The sequence below is a fragment of the Anolis sagrei genome, chromosome 4, assembly GCF_037176765.1.
Source record: "Anolis sagrei isolate rAnoSag1 chromosome 4, rAnoSag1.mat, whole genome shotgun sequence".
Classification (NCBI taxonomy): domain Eukaryota; kingdom Metazoa; phylum Chordata; class Lepidosauria; order Squamata; family Dactyloidae; genus Anolis; species Anolis sagrei.
Window position 1 is genome coordinate 213,990,602 of NC_090024.1, and position 25,261 is coordinate 214,015,862.

Below are 25,261 nucleotides of genomic sequence, written 5' to 3' on the forward strand. Positions count from 1 at the left end.
ACTTCAGTATATGTAGAATTGTAAATGTAGGTCTGAATCATATTGCTAATCCTTCAAACAGTTGGAGCTTCTCTACCATTCAATAATTGATTCAATGGATCTTCTCTAGCTGGGTCTACCAATACAATTCAGACCTGTGTGGGTTGTTGCAATAATGCAATGTAGGTGTACTGTTTTGAACGCACTACAGCACAACATTGTTTAAATGACCTTGGGCATTCCCCAGAATAAACAATTCCAGCCACAGTTATTACGGTTTCTCTTTATTGTTTGATATATTTATGTATCACATTATATGTTAAAGATAAATTTTCTGATATACATTTGTCATCTTATTTACCACAATTACAGCACACATACATTTGAAACAGCTCCACAGATCTGGTAGTTGCACAGAATGGTTTTCTTGTTTGAGTGTGTGTGTGTGTGTGTGTGTGTGTGTGTGTGTTGGTTTCGTATCCAGAATACTTTTGAAATCCACTGATTTATCTATCTGTTTGTTTTTCTATTTTTTGTAATTTAAAAAGGAAAAAAGTTCCAATCCAGAACTGAACTTCAAGTCTCTGATCTCACTGGAGGCCAGGTTTCTTAATCAAAAATGGGAAGCGCTGGTTTGGGACATGAGTTGGTATGGAAGTATTAAGCCAGCCTTATTTGTTATTTAATATACAATGTAAACACTACTGCCCATTGAAGACATTATTGGTCATCACAGCCATTTACAGTCTAGATCTTACATAAAGGTTCACCAAATGATATGTTTCAGCACAGTGACTCCAAACAATTGGGCTGACATATTTTTTTTTCGTAATGAGACTCAATTGCATAAATTTGCAAAATATTTCACTATTTCCAAATAGAACATTTGACTTTCCTTATAAAGATTAGACAGTTTAGACTATTGAGTGTAATGGGACTGGGAAATAATTCCAATATTTTCTCTCTGATAATATCTAAATCATACAAAATATATATCTCTATATCCTTTCCCCAGTAGTTTACTTAAAAAGTCTGCAGAGTAAGTTTTTGGTCTGGAAACTTTGCTGAAGGTTGGATGATAGAATTGTTTGGGAATATTTCACTAAAATAACAACATTTCTCTTTCATGGGGATGCCTCAACAATTGGTTATGCAGATGTTCTGTGTGATTTCTCTTTCTCTCTCCTCCACTTCTGAATAAAACCAGCTCAGTCCAGATTTCAGTCTTCTGTATTGTCTCTAAAAGCCTCGATGAGGCCTTCTAAAGAGTGAATGAACCCAGACACACTGCATATACCACCTATTACAAAAATGGCCACGTCAAAGAAGACATGGTGCCACAAGAGCTTTCTCCACAAAAGCTTGAGATGGAAGAGGCTGGGAAGGAGGAAACAGAGACCAGCACCTGTGAGGCTCCCTGTGAGCCCCATCAGGAGGGCAAAATGTGGGACATAAATGGCCATCAACAGGGTGAAAACCACCAATGCACACCGAAGGGTCAGCCCCCAGGATTTAATCCTCCCATCCCCTGCATAGCAATTGGGGAAGAAGGCCCTGGCTCCATCTTGGAAGAGGGATCTCTCCAGGACCTCCACAGCTGCAAAGAAGGGCAATGGGTAGGACAACAAGGCTTTGGCCACCAGGAAAATGTTAACAACAGCCCTAATGGTTGATGGCAAGTTGTCTGTGATGACTTCTTTTGTGTCATCTGCCCAAGTCAGATAGGCTACCAAGGCAAAGAGTCCCTTCAGGATGCAAGCGGCTATGTGAGTCCAGTTCATCATGCAGTGGAATTCCTTGGGGTTCTGCATGTTCCCTTCCAAGGAAGGCAGAAAGATCTGAGAGGTGTAGCTGAAGACAATGATGCCAATGGAGATGGGGAACTTCTTGACGTCAATGTAAAACTTGACTTTATCCCACGCCCAGTCACGTGCCCTGGAGAGGCAGTAGGCAATCACTAAAATGTTGATCACAAAATGGGCCAAGGTGCAGAGCAAGCTGAACTTGGAGACAGCCTTGAGGTTCTTCAAGAAAGCACAAGGCAGAAGCACTGCTGTGGCAATGATGGACCATGATTTCTGGGAGACTGGTAAGTTGGGGAAGCTATTGTACATCAGGTTGCCGCTGACCACCACGTAGAGGATGCAGGTCATGACCAACTCTATGATCTGAGCCACATTTACAATCCTGCCCCCAAGGGCGGGAAACCTGGGAGCACAGCAAGCATTAGCAATGTCCACATAGGAGTCTCTCACCCTGACTGTCTCCCCATCTTCATTCTCTTCATAGAGACAGGCAATGAGGATTTTCCCAGTGTAGCAGCAAACCACTGCTGCGAAAATAATTAAAAAGAGTCCTAGGTATCCACCATGAAGAATAGCATAGGGCAGACCGAGGACAAACATCCCCTAGAAAGAAACAAAATGGAGACTGTATTGCTCATTTATTTACCCTGGGGTAGTTCTCTCTTCCAACACATAAACCAAAGCAGACAGCAAAACACTGGGTTCCCCCCTTGCTGTTCAATGTATTCAAATAAAAATTAAAACAGAGCAGATATGTATTATCCCAAAATATTTCCAGATTTTTATCAAGTAAAAATCCCAATATTTAAAGGGATTTTTGAACTCTAAAAAAAATAAAATGATTTCACTTTAAAGTTAGCATGGCCATAAGTAATACACCATCCTCAACAGGATTGCTGTCAATATTATATTCATCATCTCATTTTAATGCTGCTATCTGAAATGCACTTCTAGAGCCATTTTTGTTGGGATCACAAGCAATGAAAGAGGTGGCTCATAGATTCCTATACACACATACACACTTAAAATGCAGAAATCTGCTAAAATCACTGGCAAATATCCTTGTCCCTTCTCATTCCATACCTCTTTTCAATCTTCAGTGAACCCTTGGTGCTGTGTATTTTGTTTTTAATTTGCACAGCTCTTGACACATCATCAGGGACAATAATAGCATGACAATTATTGCCAATTTCATCCCTCTCTTCCATATCACACTAATGCCCAAACCAATATTGCTACAGGAATGACTATGACTGTGCACAGAAGGGGGATTTGGTATAGAAAACGTTCTTATTGAGTTCCATAAAAAACCACAGAGCCTTTCAGAAAAGGACAAGAAACTGCATAGCTGGCTGCCGGGTCTGTTTTATAGCTGCCTAGATGGCTACTCAGAAGTAAACTCCATTAAATCCCATGGGAGTTCCTTCAGTTTTAAGTGGCATAGGGTTTGGGTCTGGTTCCTGGGGTAAAAGTGGAGAAATAATAATAATAATAATAATAATAATAATAATAATAATAATAATGGGTTACTGTGAATGGTTTCCGTACTGTATGGCCATGTTCCAGAAGTGTTATCTCCTGATGTTTTGCCTGCATCTATCGCAGGCATCCTCAGAGGTTATGAGGCCCTCACAACTTCTGAGGATGCCTGACATAGATGCAGGCGAAACGTCAGGAGGGAATGCTTCTGGAACATGGCCTTACAGCCCGGAAGACTCACACCAACCCAGTGATTCCGGCCATGAAAACCTTTGACAATATAATAATAATAATAATAATAATAATAAGATTTATGCCATCTTGAGCTTCAACAAAGAACGTTTCTTTCCTATTTTGTTTTTGATGAATGTAGATTGAATTTCAGATTGCTATAGCCTACCCACACCCAGAAAGCTTTCTGAAAAGAGCAAGCCACATAAATATCAACTTGAATTGTGTTTGACCCTAATTTGAAGATCAATGAATGGATCGATTTCAGCAGAGATCTTGAGAGAGTTCCTTAATCCCAAATGAAAAAAAATGTAGCATAGATATGTAAATACAATTCATCGCTATACAAATACACCTCTTGATCAATAGTGCTTCCTCTCTTTTCGGATTGGTACATCCGATTGAAACGGGGGCGGAGGGGGGGGGGGTAAGGAAACCATTCCTGAATGTAATTTCCTTCTGCCAAGTGTGGCTAATCTATCTGTATAGGAGTTCTTCTTAGGCGCCTCACTTTCGCAGTTAAGGATGAGAACAGCGACAATTATTAGTAGTATTAATATTAGTATTATTTGTATTAATATTTCGATGGTTCCTTGATTTGTCCAGTTTACAACTACTAGCATCCTATATGTAGATGCTGTGGTGTTGTGGTTTTTAACTGTTTGGATGGGTTTCTAACTGTTTGGATGGATTTTAACTGTGAATTTTGAAAATGCTGCTTGTGTTTCATTCTATTTTAATGTTTTAATGTCAAGCCGCTTCAAGTCCCCTTTGGGGAGATAAAACAGGGTATCAATAATAATAATAATAATAATAATAATAATAATAATAATGTATTATCGAAGGCTTTCATTGCCGGAATCACTGGGTTGTTGCGAGTTTTTCGGGCTGTATGGCCATGTTCCAGAAGCATTCTCTCCTGACGTTTCGCCTGCATCTATAGCAGGCATCCTCAGAGGTAATAATAATAATAATAATAATAATAATAATAATAATAATAATATGCTCTGAGTCCAGTGTGAGCAGGCATAGGATTGTAGGCTCTGGACCGCACCGCAAAAGAGGAAGCGGAAAGGCTCGGGTGTGTGTTGTGTTTTCCTTTTCTCCTCCTGCGAGTTTCCATCCGGCTGAATGCACAGGGATGGAGGCGGGGAGGATGGCAAAGGCCCCAGGGAGGGAAGAGCAGCTCCTCTTTGGGCCATCTGTTGCCTCAGTCATGTTGATGTCCAGGGCCGTGTCAGAAGCGAAGCTATGCACCAGATTTATGTTCTAAAAAGGCGCGTATTCATGTGGAAAGAAAGGAGAAGCGGAACGTTTGTGTAATGCGGCTCTACCTCTATACGCACATGTGTAATCTTTTCTATTTTTAGAGTCCACCAAAGCTTATGTCTCCCAATTATTATTATTATTATTATTATTATTATTATTATTTGTCAGGAGCAACTTAAGAAACTGCAAGTCACTTCTGGTGTGAGAGAATTGGCCGTCTGCAAGGACGTTGCCCAGGGGACTCCCGGATGTTTGATGTTTTGCCATCCTTCTCTCATGTCCCCTGCATGGGGAGCTGGAGCTGACAAGGGGAGCTCATCCACGCTCTCCCCGGATTGGAACCTCCAATCAGTCCTGCCCGCATAAGTGTTTAACCCATTGCGTCACCAGGGGCATCCAAATGATTCTTAGGGCCCTTCCACACAGCCCTATATCCCAGAATATCAAGGTAGCAAGTCTCACATTATCTGAGTGTAGGCTCAGCTCAGCTAACCCAGTTCAAGGCAGATATTGTGGGATTTTCGGGTTGAGATCAGTTCCAGGAAGGGGAGAGAGGGGATGTCAGCGTTTGGCATTCTTTGAACCATCCTTCCTGGATGCTCTGAAGGCTGACTGAGCACTTCTACAATGGAATATGAGGAAGCCTCTGGGCCCTTCCACACAGCCAGAATATCAAGGCAGAACATCCCACAATATCTGGGTTATCTGAGTCCACACTCAGATAATGTGGGATTTTCTGCCTCGATATTCTGGGTTATATGGCTGTGTGGAAGGGCCCTCCTTCTCTGGAGGTTTCTAAACATCTCATCTCAGTGGCCATCTGAGAAGAGTGCTTTGGTTTGTGTCAGAATGACTGGATGGCCCTTCCAAGTCTATGATGGTCAAGGATGCGTTTGGAAACCCTGTGTTCTTCCTAGCAGCTATCGTGTCCAAGAATATCCAGCCAACAGTCCCTCCTAGCTTCCCCTTCCGTCGTTGGAGGAGTGGGTTGGTGTAGACCAGGCTTGGGCCAACCTGGGCCCTCCAGGTGACTTCAACTCCCACCATTCCTAACAGCCTCAGGCCCCTTCCTTTTCTCCCTCAGCCGCTTTACTATTAGTAGTAGTAGTATTTTAGTATTATTACATTATTATTATTATTATTATTATTATTTTATTGACACAAAAGCACAGTATATCACAGCAAACGAGATCTATATGCTGCTATTATATAATAATATTTCTATTATTGGGGATGGTAGTAATATTGATGTATTATTTGTAATCATATTTCGATGGTGCATTTGCATTGATTTGTTCAGTTTACAACTACTAGCATCCTAGGTGTATATGCTGTGGTGCTGTGGTTTTTTAAACTGTTTGGATGGGTTGTGTTGATGTATTTTAACTTTGAATTTTTAAAATGCTGCTTATGTCTAATTCTATTTTAATGTTTGTATTTTTGTATATTTTACATTGTATATTAAGGCTTTTTATGTCAAGCCGTTTTGAGTTCCCTTTGGGCAGATAAAACAGGGCAATAATAATAATAATAGACGCTTGGGAAGTGTTCGACTTGTGATTTTGTGAAACGAAATTCAGCATATACATCTCGTTTCCTGTGACAGTTTTTGTGTCAGTAAAATAATAATAATAATAATAATAATAATAATAATAATAATAATGTATTATTGAAGGCTTTCAGGGCCGGAATCGCTGGGTTGTTGTGAGTTTTCCGGGTTGTATGGCCATGTTGCAGAAGCATTCTCTCCTGACATTTCGCCTGCATCTATGGCAGGCATCCTCGGAAATAAAATATGTTTTATATGGACTGAACTGGCGGGTTGAACGCATGGGGAAAAGATATAGAAGAAAGGAAAGAGGTTCATCACACTAGAGAATGAATCCGCTTCGAATCCGGTTTCTGCCTCCTGCAGAATTCTGGCGTTTGTAGTTTAGTAAGGCTGTTAAAGGCTTCTTCCTAAACTACAAATCCCAGAATTCTGCAGGAGGCAGAAACCGGATTCGAAGCGGATTCATTCTCTAGTATGATGAGGTACAAGGACAAGCTCGCTTTGTTTCTCCAAGGAGATTTATACTTGAAATCGTAGCATTAGTTTGGATTTTGAAAGATTAGCGGTGGGGACGGGTTCTGCACTGCTATACAATGGCGTCTGACCTGCATTGAACTGCATTATATGGTTCAAAGGGCATTATATGACAGTGTAGACCAGGCTTGGGCAAATTTGGGCCTTCCAGGGGTTTTAGACTCCAACTCCCACCATTACTAACAGCTTAGCGGCTGCGGGGGGAAAGGAAGGGGCCTGAGGCTGTTAGGAATGGTGGGAGTTGGAGTCCAAAACCTCTGGAGGGCCCAAGTTGGCCTAAGCCTGGTCTAGATGCCCTCCAGAGAGCCCTTCTTTACCTGGATGGCGTTGGTGACGTTCCACCCGGCCTCCCAGGCGGTGATGCGGGGCCTGTCCTGCTCGGCGGCGGCGAGGCCTTGCTCCTTGGACCCGGAGGGCGGGAGGGGCCCGGTGCCGTCCCTCTGGTAGTGGGTGTCCCCTTCCAAGGGCGTCTCGCCGCCTCCCTCCTCGCCGCTGCCCTCGGACTTGAGGATGTCCATCTGCAGCCCCTGCCGGTGCTCGTAGTCCAGGTCGTCGCAGTGGACGAAGCCCACCGCCTCCTCGTCGGTGGCCGCCTGGAAGCCCATGCGGGCGAACATCCCGCTGACTTTGGCCGAGGACTTGTGGGAGACCGAGGTGGCCACATTGGAGATCTTGCTGCGGATCAGCGTCGCCATGGCGGCCGGGCGGAGGAGCCTCGAGGGCGAGCGGGGAGAATAAGGGTCGCCTCAGAGCGCAGGGGCCAGGAAAGGCGAGAGAAAGGTGAGAAGACGGGGGCACTTCCCTCTCCGAGGGGGGCAAGGGGCGAGTGGCCTTACCGGGGCGCTATCTCCACTCCCGCTTGGCGCTGGACCGTCGTCGCCTCCCCTGAGGGGCCCCTTGGACCATGACACCGTCCCCAAGCTCCAGTCCGGCCCTTCTTCCTCCCCTCGGAGCGGAGAAAGGGTCCAGAAAGGGGTCCAGGCGGGTGGGAGAGGGTTCCGTCGAGGCTGGCAGCCTGCCCTTGTGCCCCGGCCTCCCAGCGCTTCTCTTCCGCGCCCCCGACGGCGTCCTTCCTCGTCCTGAAGGAGAAGCGCAGAGAGAGAGAGAGAGATTGAGAGGGAGAGAGAGAGAGGCGGCTGCGTTGTCGCTCCGGCTTCCTTGGTGCCAATGCGGTGCAGAGGAGCCTGGGGGAGGGAAGGGGGGAGGGAAAAGAGAGAGAGAGACTGAGAACAGAGAGAGAGAGAGAGAGAGAAGGGGGGGAAGCAAAGGGACGGGCAGCGATCACCAGACTGCCAACGCAAGCCTTGGGCTGCGCGCACGACGCCTCTCCAGCCTCCCTCCGAAGGAAAGGAAGGGGAGGGGAGGCGGAGGGGGGGGGGGGGCTCGCGCCAGGCAGGGTTTGCTGCATTTCTGGGGGAGGGACTGCCAATCCCCACCAAAATCGACGTCTCCCTCCCCTCTTTCTTTCCCCAACAGCAACACCCACGCCTCGGAAAGACTGCAGATGGAGGGGGAGGGCGAGGGCCCACCTCACACCCCACTGCTGCTCCTTTCCAAGCTCCCAGTGCAGAAGGGGTGGGGAGAGGGACCCCCTTTCCCGCCTCCCACGCCGTGAAGCCAAAGCCTCCACGAATACCTTAGTGGGGGTTTTGAGGGGAGAGGGGCGTCTTCAGGCTTTCTTCGATGATGTTTAGTTCGTCAGGGCAATTGTTTGGGCGAGGAATAGTGGGGCAAAAAGGAGGAGAAGGGAAGCTTTAAAAGATGGCGAATTTATCCTATCCAAAAATGTGACTATCGCTTGGCGGAAAGTCAACCTTGCAGATGTCATTGCTTTGGTTTTGTGACATGTAAAAGAGCACAACATGGGGTTTTTCAAAATAGCCAACGGTATTAGAAGAGCATATAGGGGAGACCAAATATGCACGAGTTTATGTATATGTGTTGGAGTTTCTGGCCAGAGAAAAGAACCAGTTTAAGAGATTGCCTGAGGCTTTGAGGACTCATCATGGAAAAGAGGATTGAAAGGAGTCTGTGGAAAATCTCCTCAAAATATAGAGTCTCATATCGACAGAGTCTCGCATATATACGCTTGTATATATCAAATATGTATGTATATGTATATGCACTACACACACGTACATGTGTGTGTGTGTATATATATATATATGTGTGTGTGTGTGTATATATAGTGCATATCCATATACATAAATATGTACATATTTGGTCTCCCCTATACGCTCTTCTAATACATATGTGTGTATCGTGCATATACATATATATAAATATGTACATATTTATTCTCCTCTATATACTCTTTAATACATATGTGTGTACACATATATGGTGCATATACATATGTACATGCTATATGCTCTTCTAATACGTATGTGTGTGAGCATATATATTGTGCATATACCTATACATAAATATGTACATATTTGTTCTCCTCTATATGCTCTTCTAATACATATGTGTGTATATACATATATATGGTGCATATACATATACATAAATATATACATATTTGTTCTCTATTTGCTCTTCTAATACATATGTGTGTGTATATACATATATATGGTGCATATACATATACATAAATATGTACATATTTGGTATCCCATATATGCTCTTCTGTGTGTGCGTATAGTGCATCTACATATACATAAATATGTACATATTTGTTCTCCTCTTTATGCTCTTCTAATACATAAGTGTGTATATACATATATATGGTGCATATACATATACATAAATATGTACATATTTGTTCTCCCCTATATGCTCTTCTAATACATACGTGTGTGTGTACGTATATATAGTGTATATACATATTTGGTCTCCCATATATCCCCTTCTCTGTGTGTGTGTGTGTATTGAGAGAGAGAGAGAGAGAGAGAGAGAGAGAGAGTCTCATATGGAAAGAGTCTCGCGTATATACTCTTGTAATATCAATAGTTCCTTTGAAAACCGTATTTTATACTCTCTTTCTTTCTCTCTCTCTCTCTCTCTATATATATATATATATATATATATATATACATACATATACATACATACATACACACACACATACAGAGAGAGAGAGAGAAAAAAACAGGGAGATCACGCTTCTGTAGCATGTGAGAGCAGTATCCCTGAAGTGTTGCTACATGGCATTTCGTACGCTTTTACCAAAAACATGACAACTATTCAACTTTTTTCAAAAAAAAATATGTAGACTATTTCCAATCCTGCAGCAAGGAATACTAATTTCTGCTGTATGGGTGGGAATGGCGAGGAGGCAGGCGTTACAAAACCTTGACAGATACCGCAATTCGGTGCGTATTTTCCCCTCCCAAAGTCAGCCCGGTGGCTTTCTCTGCGCTCCCACCCTCCCAGGCAAGTGAGGACAGGGTTGCAGCCTTCAGCCTCTTTGGACCAGCCTGCCTGAGCCCCTCTTTCTCCTGCCATTGGCCGCCTGCTCCCCCCCCCCCCCAAGCACTCACGCTTCTATTAATATGGCAATTAAATATTTCTAAAATAAGATCCTGCCTGTGGTACCGAGGCCGTGTCTTTTCGTGATGCCTGATCTTATCTCTTCTGTCCATGTTGGGGAAGGAGGGAGGGAGCTCTCAATCCATTCCGAAATAGATAAAATAGGCTTTATATGAACTGGTGGTGGGTTGAAACTTGGGGCTTCCAGGGGTTTTGGACTCCAACTCCCATCATTCCTAACAGCCTCAGGCCTCTTCCTTTTCCCCCTCAGCCGCTTAAGCGGCTGAGGGGGAAAAGGAAGGGGGCTGAGGCTGTTAGGAATGGTGGGAGTTGGAGTCCAAAACCCCTGGAAGCCCCAAGTTTGCCTTCCTGTAGTATCAGCCAAAAGAGCCAGTATTCATACCACGATTCAGACCGTCTTCCTGCTGATATGACTCTACCAATGCGGTTTTGAGTGAGCTGCAGATGCAAATAGGTGCATTTAAGTCGCTGAAAGACAGGAGAGAGGGTTTCTTCCACTGCTTTTCGTGTTTTGAGTGATCCTGGTTAGGAAGCACATCTTTGATCCACAGACAGGCAGGCACATCAGAAGGATTCACCCAGTTTAGCAAAAGCAGCCTCCCTGCTGGCTTCGGAGGAGGAATTATCACATATCATTGCACAAATAGGTCGAGAAAGGCGAGCCGCTGTATTTGTCCCCCTCCGTACTCCGTATTTGGAAACAGATCCAACTACAAAATAAAAACACACTCGAATCGATGCAGGGTTTTAATTTCCGTTGCAAAAGGATGTCGCAAACCTGTTTTGTTTTCCTTGGACTCTAAAGGAAAGGCCATCTTTAGGAAATGTCTCTGTTAAATGTGGCAGTTGTTCCAGCCACAAAAAAATGGGATGGTTAAGTCCAAATATGGAGTCGGATCCGCATCTTCGCCATCTCTTTTGATCCATTGGATCAGATGGGTTGTTTCCCAAAAGGGCTTAGTTTCGACTGCATAGATAGAGCTTTCTGTGTTTTGTATTTTCAAGCCAATTCTTAGGGTGTATCTGTAAGAAGAACGGTCCAGATGAAACTCAATGACAGATGTACCTCAAACAGACAAGAGTTCTTTCTCCCACCAATATATAAACCTCACTTGCCTCACCAGCAGACCTCACAAACTCTGAGGATGCCTGCCATAAATGCAGGCGAAACGTCAGGAGAGAATGCTTCAAGAACATTGATTTTATTGTTGTTTATTCGTTCAGTCGCTCGCTTCCCACTCTTCGTGACCTCATGGACCAGCCCACGCCAGAACTCCCTGTCAGCCGTCACCACCCCCAGCTCTTTCAGAGTCAAGCCAGTCACTTCAAGGATACCATCCATCCATCTTTCCCTTGGTCGGCCCCTCTTCCTTTTTTCCTTCCATTTTCCCAAGCATCATTGTCTTCTCTAAGTCGGAAAATTCACAACAACCCACAGATGTAATTGTTTTACTCGCCCCCAGTGGACAAAAAGAAACCACGACAAAAACCGAAAGAAGTAGCCACACCTCTAATGCCATTGGGGAATGAAACGACTCTGGGTTCATCTACAGCTTCTGCACCATAGAATGAATGCAGTTCGACCCCACTTTAACTGCCATGGCTCAATCCCGTCTTTCGCCTTGTGTTGTTATGAGTTTTCCGGGCTGTATGACCATGTTCCAGAAGCATTCTCTCCTGACGTTTCGCCTGCATCTATGGCAGGCATCCTCAGAGGTTGTGAGGTCTGTTGGAAACTAGGCAAGTGGGGTTTATATATCTGTCCAGGGTGGGAGAAAGTACTCTGGTCTGTTTAAGGCAAATGTGAATGTTACAATTGGCTGGCTTGATTCGCATTGAATGGCCTGGCAGGTTTGCCTTTCGCCTTCTTTGCCAAAGAGGGCTGGTGAACCTCAAACTACAAGCCACAGGATTGCATAGCATTGAGCTGTGGCAGCTGAAATGAGCTCAAACTGCATTATTCTGTAGGTGGAGCTTAAGCAAAAAGAAGGGCTCAGCGTGGTGCTTCTGTTCCCTTCCGACTACGGAATAATGAAATAGGTTGAACTACCCTTATCCGGAAATCCGAAATGCTCCAAAAGCCAAAATTGTCCACGTTGTTGGCTGAGACAGGGAAACATTTGCTTTTTGATGCTTCAGTTGACACAAATATTGTTTCGGGACATTCTTTTTAACATATTGTATGTTCAGATTAGAAAAAAAAAACATTTTGAAAACATTGTGTTTGAAATTATATCCAGGCTAGGTATATATGAAAGATAAATACGTTTCAAAGATTTAAAATAATTTCGTGTTTAGACTTGGATCCCATCTTGATGACATCCCCCCCCTTTTCCCTCCCTCTCCCCCCCCCCTCTCTCTATATATATAAACACCCGGAGGACCCAAGTTTGCCCATGCAGACACACACACACACACACACACGTTTGCCCATGCAGATACACACACACACACACACTATCTATCGATAGATCGATGGATAGATATAGATATATATGCTCAAATATTCCAAAATCTCCCAAAATTCCAATAATAAAAAAAGAATCCAATGCTTCTAGTCCTCAGTATTTCAGATTCTGGGTGCATCGACACTGTAGAATGAATATTATTTGAGCTACTTTATCTGCCATGGCTCAATGCAATGGAATCTTAGGATGTATAATTTGGTGCGAAACTAACCTAAGCCCCAAAAACTACTACTCCCAGGATTCCAAAGCATTGAGTCTGTGACCGGGAAGGTGGTGTCAATCTGCATTAATTCTACAGTGTAGATTCACCCAATGAATAGCCAACCTCTGATAATAAACTAGGTGGATAGAAGGGAATAAGCAAGACCGAGGTACAGTTCCAACTCAAAGGCATCCGTTTAACCTTGGCATGGACAAACCTCGGCCTTCCTTCCAGGTGTTTTGGAGTTCCACAATTCCTAACAGCCTCAGGCCCTTTCCTTCCCCCCCCCCCCCCTGCCGCTTAAGCTGTTAGGAATGGTGGGAGTTGAAGTCCAAAACACATGGAGGGCTCAAGTTGGTCCATCTCTGGCTCAACTCCACTTGACCTGCCATGACTCAATACTGTGGAATAAGGTGGTCTGTAGTTCAGTGAAGAAAGATAACCCTTTGCAGAGAAGGCTAAAGGCTTCATAAAACCACAATTCCCAGGATTCCACAGCATTGATCCTTGACAGTTTAAGTGACGCCAAACCACATAAGGAAGCGAAATTAAAAAAACAAGGCGCCTATTCCCGCCTATCCCCGCGCTTGTTTTGTGTGGAAAGGGCCAAGGGGCAACTGTCTCGAGGCTCCCCATTGGCGGATTCTTCAACAGAGGGAAGCCCTATTGTCTTCGTTAGGCGCTCTGCTTTCCTGCCTCAATGACGTCGGGTTTCCCCAACCTCCTCCTCCTCCTCCCTCCGCCCACCCTTCTGGCCAAGCCCACCTTCCAGGGAGGGAGGCTTCGTAGTGCCATCCTTCCTCCCACCTCCTCCCACACAAGCGGAGGCAAACAGGGTCGCCATCCCCGCCCCTCAACCCCATTTTCTCCATTTCTCTTCTTCTCCTTCCCCCAGTCTCTAGATCTGACTTTCTCTCTTAATCCAAGATTTTAACAGCAACCTAAAAGATATATCAGACATAGAAAGCAAAAGGAAAAGAGAGAGAGAAAGAGGAGTAGAAAGAAGAAGAAAAGAGGGAGGGAAGAAAGGAAGAAGGGAGAGAGGGAGAAAAACGTCTATTGCAAATCATTCAGAGATCTATCTTTCTATGGGTCCTGGTGGCTACCTTTGTAGAGAGTTGTAGCAATATGATAGCATGCCCCCCTGTAAGATTTCTCCCCACCTACTAAAAAAAATCCTTCAGTCCTAATATTCCTGGCACTGCAGAGAATAGGACCTCACAATCCATTCACATCCAGAACTATAATATTTACTGCATTCACATTCCCTTGGTGACTTTCCCAATCTCTTTCCCCCCTCTTTGGATGTCTAAACAGTATTGTTTTCCACTGCTCTGCTGAAGCTTTAACTTACTGCAATGCTACAAATTTAGGGAGTGAAAGAAAAAATGTCTCCCAGGCAGAGCATTCTCCTTTGGGAAGGAGCCATGCCTTCATCTCGCTCTTCTCCTTGCTGCATCCCCGCCCTTGGGAACACCCAGTTCTTGATCTCACTCCTATAGCTGAGGCTTAACAAGAAGGGCGTCTACATTATAGAATTAATGCAGTTTGGCACCACTTTAACTGCCATGAAATCCTGGGGATTTTGCAAGATCTTTAGCTTAATTGGTGAGTGTTGGTACCCCACCAAATTACAAAGTCCAAGATTCATAGCAGTGAGCCATGGCAGTTAAAGTGATATTGAACACATTATTTCAATAATGCAGGTAAAGGTAAAGGTTTCCCCTTGACATTAAGTCTAGTCGTGTCCGACTCTGGGAGGTAGTGCTCATCTCTATTTCGAAGCCGAAGAGCCGGAGTGACTCCATAGACACCTCCAAGGTCATGTGGCCGGCAGTGTAAATGCTCCCAATTGCAAATTCTGAAAATGTCAGCCTGCCTTAAATCCTAACACCTTATCCGAACAGATCTCTTCCCTTTCAGGTTCTCTCTTTGGAGAGGGGAAGAAGAAGTTAACTCTCAATTCCACTGAAACCTACTGTTGTTGGGTTCATTTCCCTCTGTCCACATGACCCAATTGTCGCACTTGGATGGCATAGCTCCAGTCCTATCTATGGTATTCTGGGATCTGTGGCTTCATGAGAGCTGCGGTGTCATAATTCAAGGAAGGAGACCCCGCCACACTACAAATCCCTGGATTCTGGAACATGGGGCACTTTCGAAGTTCTATAATTTTTTTCATAGATACAGAAAACAAGGGACCGACTTCTCGTTTATTGTTCAAGAATAAGTGACATATACATAGTTGGCACAAGACGAATAAATGAAGAAACAAAGAGCCCTGAGTTGTGCAGGACTGGAGGATGCAGGATCAGGTACCAGAGGCAAGATTCAACATTGAATTGGATTATATGGCAGATAATCCAGTTCAGAGCAGATATTGTGGATCATCTGCCTTGATATTCTGGCTGTGTGGAAGGGCACTTAGGCTCCACTTTCACAGGAAGCAGAGGCGTGTTTTAAATGCTGTCAGAGGCAAAGCAGGCGGGAAATAGGAGCGGTTTAAAGCGGAGTGACGTCGAAAAGAAACCCCTTGAACTGCCAAGGCTCAATGGTATGGAATCCCGGGATGTATACAATAAAAGTGGTGTCAAACTGCATTGATTTCTACATGGACACTTAGGGCAGAGGAAAGAGTACTGAGGCTAACGGGACTTACTTCCGGGTAGACATAAAGCCCACATTGGGAATGGCTTACAGCAGTTTATTCAAGGCTGCTGGAACGGAATGTGGAGCAAAAACTTGTTCTGGACCGTTTTTCTCCCTCTCCCAGCCAAACAAAGAGCCTGAGAGGATCCTGCATTGCCCACGATGTTCAGATATGTGGATGACACCTTTACCATTTGGAGCCATGGAGAATAACTAAACAGGTTCCTGGACCACCTTAACAACATCCACCCAAACATCCAATTCACCATGGAAAAAGAAAATGAAGGAAAACTGCCTTTTCTAGATGTCTTAGTCATCCACAAACCAGATCAACAATTGGGTCACACAGTTTACAGAAAACCTGCACACACAGATAGATACCTACATAAAAACTTCAACCATCGCCCAAGTCAAAAAGAAGCACCATTAAAGCCCTGGCAAGCCGTGCAAAAAGAATCTGTGAAGCCCAAGAGAACTGAATCACCTAAACTGGGCTTTACAGACCCAATGGATACTCCACCACAGACATCAGAAGAGTAAAGACAAAGATCCACCCAGAGGAAAAGTGTTCTTGCCCTACATCAAGGAAACACTGACCACATAGGGAAGCTGATGAGGAAACACAACCTACAAACTATCTACAGACCCTCCAAGAAAATCCAACAAATGCTTCCTTCAGCAAGGGACAAGAGGGATCTTCTCACCTCTCCAGGAGTCTACTGTATACCATGCAGCTGTGGACAAGTCTACATAGGGACCACCAAGCGCAGCATTGTTCAAACACGAATCAAGGAACATGAAAAGCACTGCAGACTACTTCAACCAGAGAAGTCAGCCGTGGCAGAGCACTTGATGAACCAACCTGGACACAGCATGTTATTTGAGAACACAGAAATGCTGGGCCACTCTAACAACCATCATGTCAAACTACACAGAAAAACCATAGAAATCAGCGAACATGTGGAGAATTTCAAAAGAAAGGAGGAAACCATGAAAATGATCAAAATCTGGCTACCAGTATTTCAAAAACCCTCTAAAACCAAAACAGTAAATAAATAACACTAAGAAAACAGGGGAACTTCAGACAAGAAACAATCAGGGCCAGCTAATGACCTCCTACTGAAGGATTCCCCCAGGCAGTAAGCAGCCAAACCTTGAAACTGCAAAGCCATTGCAACATTCGCACTTGCCCCAAACAGACAAGAGTTCTTTCTCCCACCTTGGACATTCCACAGATATATAAACCTCACTTGCTTAGTTTCCAACAGACCTCACAACCTCTGAGGATGCCTGTCATAGATGCAGGCAAAACGTCAGGAGAGAATGCTTCTAGAATATAGCCATACAGCCCGAAAAACCTACAACAACCCAGTGATTCCAGCCATGGAAGCCTTCGACAATACATAGATCTCACAACTTCTGAGGATGCCTGTCAGGCCCGTAGCCAGGATTTCATTTCGGGGGGGGGGGGGGGGGGGGGCTAAAAAATTTTCAGGGGGGGTTTCAGGGGGGGGGCTGAGTTTCGGGGGGGGGGGGGCTGAGTCTGAGTGAAAGAGGGTCTAGCCTAGCAAACCTTTTGTATCATTACCCCAATACCCCCATACATATGGGATATATTGAGAATGGTGATCAAATCATGATATTAATAAACATAACAGTTTAAAAAATGCACCAGTAAGGCCTTTTCGCGAACCACCGTGAGAATTTCGGGGGGGGCTGAAGCCCCCCGAGCCCCCCCCCCCCCCTGGCTACATGCCTGATGCCTGTCATAGATGAAGGGAAAACCTCAGGAGAGAATGCTTCTGAAACATGGCCATACAGCCCGGAAAACTCACAGCAATCCAGTGAATTAATACAGTTTTGAGACCACCTGAGCTGTCATGCCTTCATACTATGAAATCCCGAGAGTTGTAGTTTTATAAGGTCTTGAGACTTCTCTGTCCAAGAGTGCTGGTGCCTTGCTTAACTACAACTCCCAGGATTCCTTGAGTTTGAGCCATATCAGTTAAAGCGGCTTGCATTGAGTTGTTGTGAGTTTTCCGGGCTGTATGGTCATGTCCCAGAACCATTCTCTCCTGACGTTTCACCTGCATCGATGGCAGGCATTCTCAGAGATTGTGAGGTCTGTTGAAAACTAGAAAAGCTGCATTGGTTTCTACAGAGCAGATGCAACCATAAAAGCTGCTGGACTATGCTATTGTTTGTGGACTCAAGGTCACCTCATGGATTTCATAGGGTTTTCTTAGGCAAGGGATACTCAGGGCTGGTTTCTCCAGGTGCTTCCTCTGAAACACAGCATATAGCGGTATTCCTTAGTGGTCAACCATCCAAAGACTAACCAGGGCTGACCTTCCTTAGCTTCCAAGATCAGACAGAATCGGGTGCCTTCGGAGTATTCATGTTCCTGTGCAATTAGGACAGAGCTTCTTAGTCTACCTGATGAGAAAGACTGGCATTTTTCTCTCTTGTAATGCACCAGAGGTCCTGTATGGTGTAGCCCAGGCATGGACAAACTTGGGCCTTCTCTCCAGGGGTTTTGGACTTCAACTCCCACAATTCCTAACAGCCTCAGGCCCCTTCCTTTTCCCTCTCAGCCGCTTAAGAGTTGTCTCGAGATCAAGATTTGAATCCCTGCTCTGCCGTGGAAATCCATTGGGCGACCTTGGGGAAGGCAAATACAAACTTTGTCAAGAAGACCCTGTGACAGGGCTGTCAAAAGTTGGAAAGGATTTGAAAGCCATCACAAACAGCCTTCCTTCCTTCCTTGGAACCCTAGAATTGAGATAGGCTCCATGGATCCAGCCGAACCCCCACAAAGAACTCCCAACAGATTGCCATCCAGCCTCTGCTTCAAATTCTTCAGAGAAGGGGACTTCACCACATTCTGAGGCAGCATAACCTACTACCTAACTTGCCAGCAGTTCAGGAACCATCTCTTGGAGTAGCAAAGCTCTGAAGGCAACTAACCTACTGCAGTCCATGGATGGCACCCGACTCCTGGGTTAGTAGGTCGGAAAAAAGAGCTGGTGACGAGCCTTGTCTGATGTTGGAGATGAGGAGAAGAGGAAGGGGGGGCTGGCCTCTTAACGGAGCAGAGAGCCAGCCTGAAGGCTCCAAAAGATCAGGATTGGAATCCGCATTCAGTCATGGAAACCCACTACCACACTCTCTCAGCCTAGGAATACTTGTCAGCCTAGGAAAAGACTGCTCCGAATAAATCCGTCTGGCAGTTTGAAAATTAACAATTGCACTCCGGTAGACAATAAGTTGCACCCCAGCTCCCCTGAGCCATGGAAACCCAGTGGGTGGCATTGGGCGAGGCACACTCTCTCAGCCGCCGAGAAGACGACGACAGACCTCTTGGCATCCTGGTAAGGTCTGCATGAGATAGAATAGCCTTGAAGCCACAGAACTGTCGGAATCCTCTTGTTTTAGTTCCAGTCTTTTTTTTCCGTGTCAGGAGCGACTTGGGAAACTGCAAATCGCTTCTGGTGTTCTAGTTCCAATCAGAGCAAACCTACTGAACACACGAGATTTATTTATAATGAATATATTATAAATGAGCAAAAGTTCTGAGTTCGAGTACCGGCTCAGCCTGGAAAACCCGCTGGATGACCTTGGAAAAGTCACTCTCTCTCAGCCTCAAAGACAAGGCAAACCTCCACTGTGAACAAAGCAAACCACGGACAAAAGCATTGACTCATAGAAGTATATACTAGGAAGCGTCCACAAAGGCTATCCAGCCCAACCATGCCATGCAGGAAAAGTATAATCAGAGCACCCCCGACAGATGGCCTTGCAGCCTCTGTTTAAAAGCCTCCAAAGAAGGAGCCTCCACCACACGCAGAGAATTCCACTGTTGAACAGCTCTTACAGTCAGGAAGTCCTTCCTAATCTTTTAGATCCAAGCAACTTGAAGACTCATGAAAACAACACAAAAGTCTAAAGGTCCTTCATCACACTAGAGAATGAATCTACTTTAAATCCGGTTTCTGCTTCCTACAGAATTCTGGGGTTTGTAGTTTAGGGAGGTTGTTAAAGGCTCCTTCCTAAACTACAAACCCCAGAATTCTGCAGGAGGCAGAAACCGGATTTAAAGTGGATTCATTCTCTAGTGTGATGAGAGGGTAGCAAAAAGAGGCAAAAAGGGTTCGAGGCGGACTGAACGGAGCTCCCTTGCATCTCCTCCATTAAATTACTATACCTGCCCGACTTTTCCTTTTTCTTCTCGGCAGGAAGGATGGATGGTGTTGGAGTTCAGGAAGGCATCCTCTCTCTCTCTCTCTCTCCCCGGCATCAACCCATGCCTTGCCTTGATCTGCCCGAGCTGGGGAGTGTGCAGCGAAGGAGCAAAAAGAGGATGAGATAGATAGAGAGAGAGAGAGAGAGAGAGAGAAATTGAGAGAGAGAGAGCAGAATTCAAAAAGGGAGGAATGAGAAAGAAGAGAAAATTGCCAGGAGGAGAGAAAGTGATGGGAAGGAGTGGAGAATGCTCCGCTTCCCTGCGCTCCCTCCTTTGCCAGCGGGCGAGAGAGAAAGGAAAGCGGCTGTGGAAAGGCAGAAAAAGAGAGAAAGAGCGAGCTGGAGAGACGGAGGAGAGAGAAGGAAGGAAAGGAACGAAGAAGGAGTGAATGAACCGGACCGCGGCGCCCACGCTCCCCACGAACTCCTCATTATTCTCCGCCAAGGAAACCTTACAGGCCAATATCATTCAAAGGTTAGGAGGTCTCTCGAGGGGCGCCTGAGCTGACAATCATATCGAGAGGAGAGGAGAGGAAAGGCAAGGCAGGTCCTTTCGGAAACAGACACCGAGAGGTTTACGCTGGGTGTGAGAGAAAGAACGAACATCCCAGACACAAGGAAGGTTGCCGGAGGCTTTCCTGCATGGAAGCAGGCGCGCTCAAACCAGGTCACGCCCCCTCCCCCCTTTTTTTGTTTCCTTCTCTGGGTTTCTCTGAGTCGGGAACACGTGTCGCGCCTCCTGGAGGAAAACAAGCCCCTTCCCTCCCTCCCGAGGTTTCTGATTTAAGCGGTGACTCCCTCCGGAGCCCCGCCAGACGGTCCTCTTCCTCCGAAGGCGAGAAACGGCCTCGCCAAGCCCCCCAAAGGGTTAAACGACTCGCCTTCTTATCTCCTCGGAGCAGGCGGCGCCCCGCAACCCCTGAGTTAATCACCCTGCCCAGCAAAGCCTCGGAGGGGAAGGAGACAGGCGGGCAGATCTCCCCTCCCACCTTTCCACCACTTTCTGACAAGCACTTGCTTGCAACGGACACGAGGTATCAAGCATAAATATGGGGAGAATTCAAAGGCATAACCCTGTTAGTCTGGAATAGTACCATTTTTGCAAAGAGGTGTCCTAACACTTTAGAAACTGGGAGCATAAAGTTGGTAGCATAACTGATGCAGTTTGACACCACTTGAACTGCCATAGCTCAATGTAGAATTCAGAAATGTATAGTTTGGTGAAGCAACAAGATTCTTTGGCAGAAAAGGCACAAAGCCTCATAAGATTACAACTTCCGTGATGCTATGGCATTGAGCCATGGCAGTTCAAGTAGTGTCAAACTCATGGGTTTCGTCCCTGGACTGCACAAGTCTCTTGTGTCATCACGTTTCCAGACCTCAATGAGTAGCTAGTCTAGAGATAAGATTACAGTGGTTCCCAACCTTTTTTTGGCCAGGCACCACCAGAGACTACTAGACCAGGGACTGCTTGGCCAGGGACCGCTTGACCAGGGGCCACTTTGACCAGGGGCCACTTGGCCAGCGACCACTTTGACCAGGCACCACTTGACCAGGGACCATTTTGACCAGGGACCACTTTGACCAGGACCACTTTGACCAGGGACCACTTCACCAGGAACCACTTTGACCAGGGACCACTTGGCCAGGGACCACTATGACCAGGGACCACTTTGACCAGGGACCACTTTGACTGATTCAAGTTGTGCACCAGTAGCCAAAACAAAACAGGCAAACAAAGCTAGAACTTCATCTCTTGGGAGAACAGATGGATCAGTCTTGTTCATTTCACAGCAGTCTATCAGTCAGTTGTAAAACAGCTCTGCTGTAAGATCTCCAATAAAACTCCACACCATGTCTACAGGGATGAGATGAATAAATATTACATTCATAACTATTTTTATTCAAGGCAGAAAAATGTACTTGCTGGTTCATAGTCTCTGCAAAGATAGCCATTTGGCAGTTTGCATTACTGCTGCTAGTTGTGGACATATGCATACATGTTGCACTTAATGGATTTTAAGAAATGCACATTAGACATGTCCCTGTCTCAACCAGCTTATGACTTCATAGAAGAGAACCAAGAGAAGAAAGAGATGGAAATGGAACTAGATTGAACAAACAAAAAAGATGCACATGTTCAATTGCATGTGTCTAGGTTTAGTCAGAAGCCAGTGTTGTGTAGTAGTTTCAGAATGGATTAGAACTCTGGGTTCAAATTCCAGCTCAGCCATAAAACTCACTGGATGACCTTTGGCAAGTTACATTCATTCAGTCTCAAAGGAAGGCAATGGCAAACCTCTCCTGAACAAATCTTGCCAAACAAACATTTGACAGTGTGGCTTTAGGGTCACCATAGACTGAAAATGGCTTGAAGGCACACAACAACAACAGCAAAGATTTAGTTAGACCTGTGTTACAGTGGCACATATGAACCAGGAAATACCAGACAGTTGTGCAGCTTAAAGAAGAGGATGGAAAAACCCTTACCTAGTATCCTGAGCTCCTTTAATAAAGAATCCTATAAAGCTTTGCTCTCTCCATGTACAGAATTTCAGTCCAAGCTGCTTCCTGATGTCTTACTACCCTGTTAGGATATGATACCCTAGCACACAATTTGGAAAAGTTTCTCTTTGGGAATACCTCATGTTGGCTGGAGGGTTTTGGGGATTAACTCCTAGGCTGCTGTTGTGTGCCTTCAGTCCATTTCCCACTTAGGGCAACCCTAAAGTGAAACTATCCCAGGGTTTTCTGAGTCACCCAGTAGGTTTTCATGGTCAAGCAGGGATTTAAATCCTGTTCTCCAGATCATCATCCTATGTTCAAACCACTACACTATGCTGGCTCCATTGGAGCTGTATCTCATTGTTACTGCCAAATAGAATGAAACATTTTAATAAGTGAAACTTACATAAACTTTGATTTTTTATTAATTAGCTTCAGTTGGGGTTATTTATTTATCATATCAGAAGTGAACTGAGGGTACAATCGTAATGTATTGAGAGAGAAAAAAACAAAAATAAAACACAATGTTGGGGTAGACACTGGCTTTAAGTAATTTCCCCTTGAGCTCTGTGATTTTCTTGAAAGTCATGAAGAGTAGGTTGACACAGGCCACAAACAGACAGTGAGAGTAGGAGTTGCAATTATTCCATTTCTTCAGAGCCAATCATCAATGTCAGATCTCCTTGTGTTCTAATATTCCAGTCAATACTTGTATTCGTATGTTTTGTTACAAACTTTTATAACAAATTTTGTTACAAAAGTTGTATTTCAACTAAGAGAAAGAATGCCATGGATCCCAGATGTATACAAAACCTTGGAGGAGAAAAAAAACCCAAGCTGTGATTGGTGGCTCCCATTTCAGTGGGGCATTGAACCTGCTATGCATGCTTTAATTAAAATAGGTCCAAAGTGTTGTATTTATTCAGGTTAGGTTTAGTCCCTGGCGTAACTCATTTTATTGCAGCTAAAAAGCCAGAGCTGAATTTGGTGATATGGAAACTTCCTGCTGCCTTTGTCAAAAACACCCCCCCCCCCCCGAAAAACAGCATTGGCCAAGTTAGCCCAAGCAGAGCTGAGTTTGCTCCAGGCATGCCTGAAGGATCCTGTATCAGTGTGTGAATCTGCTTTCGAATCTGGTCAAACCCAGCACATAAATAGACCCAGCACCTTGGATAGCTCCTTCAAGTCAATTCAAAACGTAGGTTTGGTTCCATCAGCATGTTGAAATGGGACTCATTAGGTGCCATAGGCTGGGGTGGGGACAAAATGTAGTGTAGTACAGGTTGAGTCACCTGAGGGGTGAGAAAGGTGGTATACAAATACAGTAAATAAATAAATAAATAAATAAATAAATAGCGTCCCTTATCCAAAATGTTTGGGGCCAGTAGTGTCTTGAATGGATTTTGGCATGCCTATGTTTGCATATATGTACATAATGGAATATCTTGGCAATAGGACTCAGGTTTAAAAATAAAATTCATTTTGATTCATATGCACCTTATACACAGCCTGAAGACAACGTTATGCAATATTTATAATCATTTTATGCATTAAACAAAGTTTGCATACATGGAACCATACATGACAAAGGTGTTACTGTCTCAGCCAATGATTATCCTGCTTGTATCTCAGAAACTGAGACCCAAAGCAACTCACAACCTTAAAAAGCTGTTGGGCAAACTTATACCACACACTTCTGTGTTATGGATAAAGCATATTAATTACCAGGAAATTGGGGCTGTACAATTTCCTGTAGGTAGAATCCATCAGTAAGAAAGCCTTCCTTAGAGACTACATGGTCAGCAATATATCTGAAATGTGCTCCACCCACCAACTGCCCCTCACCAGCCAGTATCAGTTGGGCAAGAATACGTATGTGACCATGATGTCTAGATTGTTGGAGGCAGATATATGACCATATTTAATTGCAATAGGGATAAAGTAGGGGTACAACATTTTGAATCCTGCTTGATGTTGTTGGATTATTATTATTATTATTTATTTATTAGATGCACTTATTGACCGCCATTCTCAGCCCTTACGGGCGACTCATGGCGGTGTACAGTACACATAAAAAGACAGTTACAGAGGCCAGTATCAACAACATATGACTATACAACAAATACAAACTACATAAAAATCCGCTTCGTCTCTTAGTAGAATCATAGCCAGTCTTATTTTCCTTATACCATTCCAGTTCTCATTACCGTAATGTTGTTGCTTAGCACTTAATTAAATGCCCTCTCGAACAGCCAGGTCTTAAGGCTTTTTCGAAAGGACATGAGGGAGGGCGCCTGTCTGATGTGTGCCGGGAGAGTGTTCCACAGCCGGGGGGCCACCACCGAGAAGGCCCTCTCCCTCGTCCCCGCCAGCCGTGCCTGTGATGCAGGCGGGATCGAGAGAAGGGCCTCCCCAGACGATCTCAAGGTCCTCGTGGGCTCGTAGGCCAAGATGCGGTCAGAAAGGTATTTTGGGCCGGAACCGTTTAGGGCTTTGTAGGCCAAGACCAGCACCTTGAATTGGGTCCGGTAGCAAATCGGCAGCCAGTGGAGCTGGGACAACAAGGGTGTTGTGTGCTCCCTGCTACCCGCTCCAGTTAGTAACATGGCTGCCACACGCTGGACCAGCTGAAGCTTCTGGGCCGTCTTCAAGGGCAGCCCCACGTAGAGAGCGTTGCAGTAATCCAGGCGGGATGTGACAAGAGCGTGTACCACCGTGGCCAAGTCAGACTTCCCGAGATACGGGCGCAGCTGGCGCACGAGCCTAAGCTGTGCAAATGCTCCCCTGGTCACCGCTGAAACCTGGGAATCCAGGCTCAACGATGAGTCCAGGGTCACACCCAAGCTGCGAA

The 25,261-nt window shown here is 45.1% G+C and overlaps 1 protein-coding gene across 2 annotated transcripts; it reads right to left on the reverse strand.

Annotated features, from left to right (window-relative positions):
• Positions 1 to 247: 247 nt before the first annotated feature.
• Positions 248 to 20,355, reverse strand: SLC32A1 (solute carrier family 32 member 1). 2 transcript variants are annotated; one of them, XM_060772247.2, is made up of 3 exons: positions 19,868 to 20,355; positions 7,167 to 7,928; positions 248 to 2,387 (listed from the first exon to the last, which is right to left on the reverse strand). In XM_060772247.2, the coding sequence occupies exons 2-3, from the start codon at positions 7,542 to 7,544 to the stop codon at positions 1,200 to 1,202; spliced, it is 1,566 nt and encodes a 521-aa protein (XP_060628230.2). In that variant the 5' UTR covers positions 7,545 to 7,928; positions 19,868 to 20,355; the 3' UTR covers positions 248 to 1,199. The 2 variants fall into 2 exon arrangements, with proteins under 2 accessions (XP_060628230.2, XP_060628229.2); XM_060772246.2 differs by having other exon boundaries at positions 7,167 to 8,033.
• Between the last annotated feature and the right edge of the window lie 4,906 nt (positions 20,356 to 25,261).

Coding starts and splice junctions, on each gene's coding strand:
- SLC32A1 (XM_060772247.2), bottom strand. CDS start 7,544: ATGGCGACGCTGATCCGCAGCAAGATCTCCAATGTGGCCACCTCGGTC. Junction 2,388..7,166: donor ACGTCACCAACGCCATCCAG/GTAAAGAAGGGC, acceptor GTTTCTTTCTAG/GGGATGTTTGTCCTCGGTCT.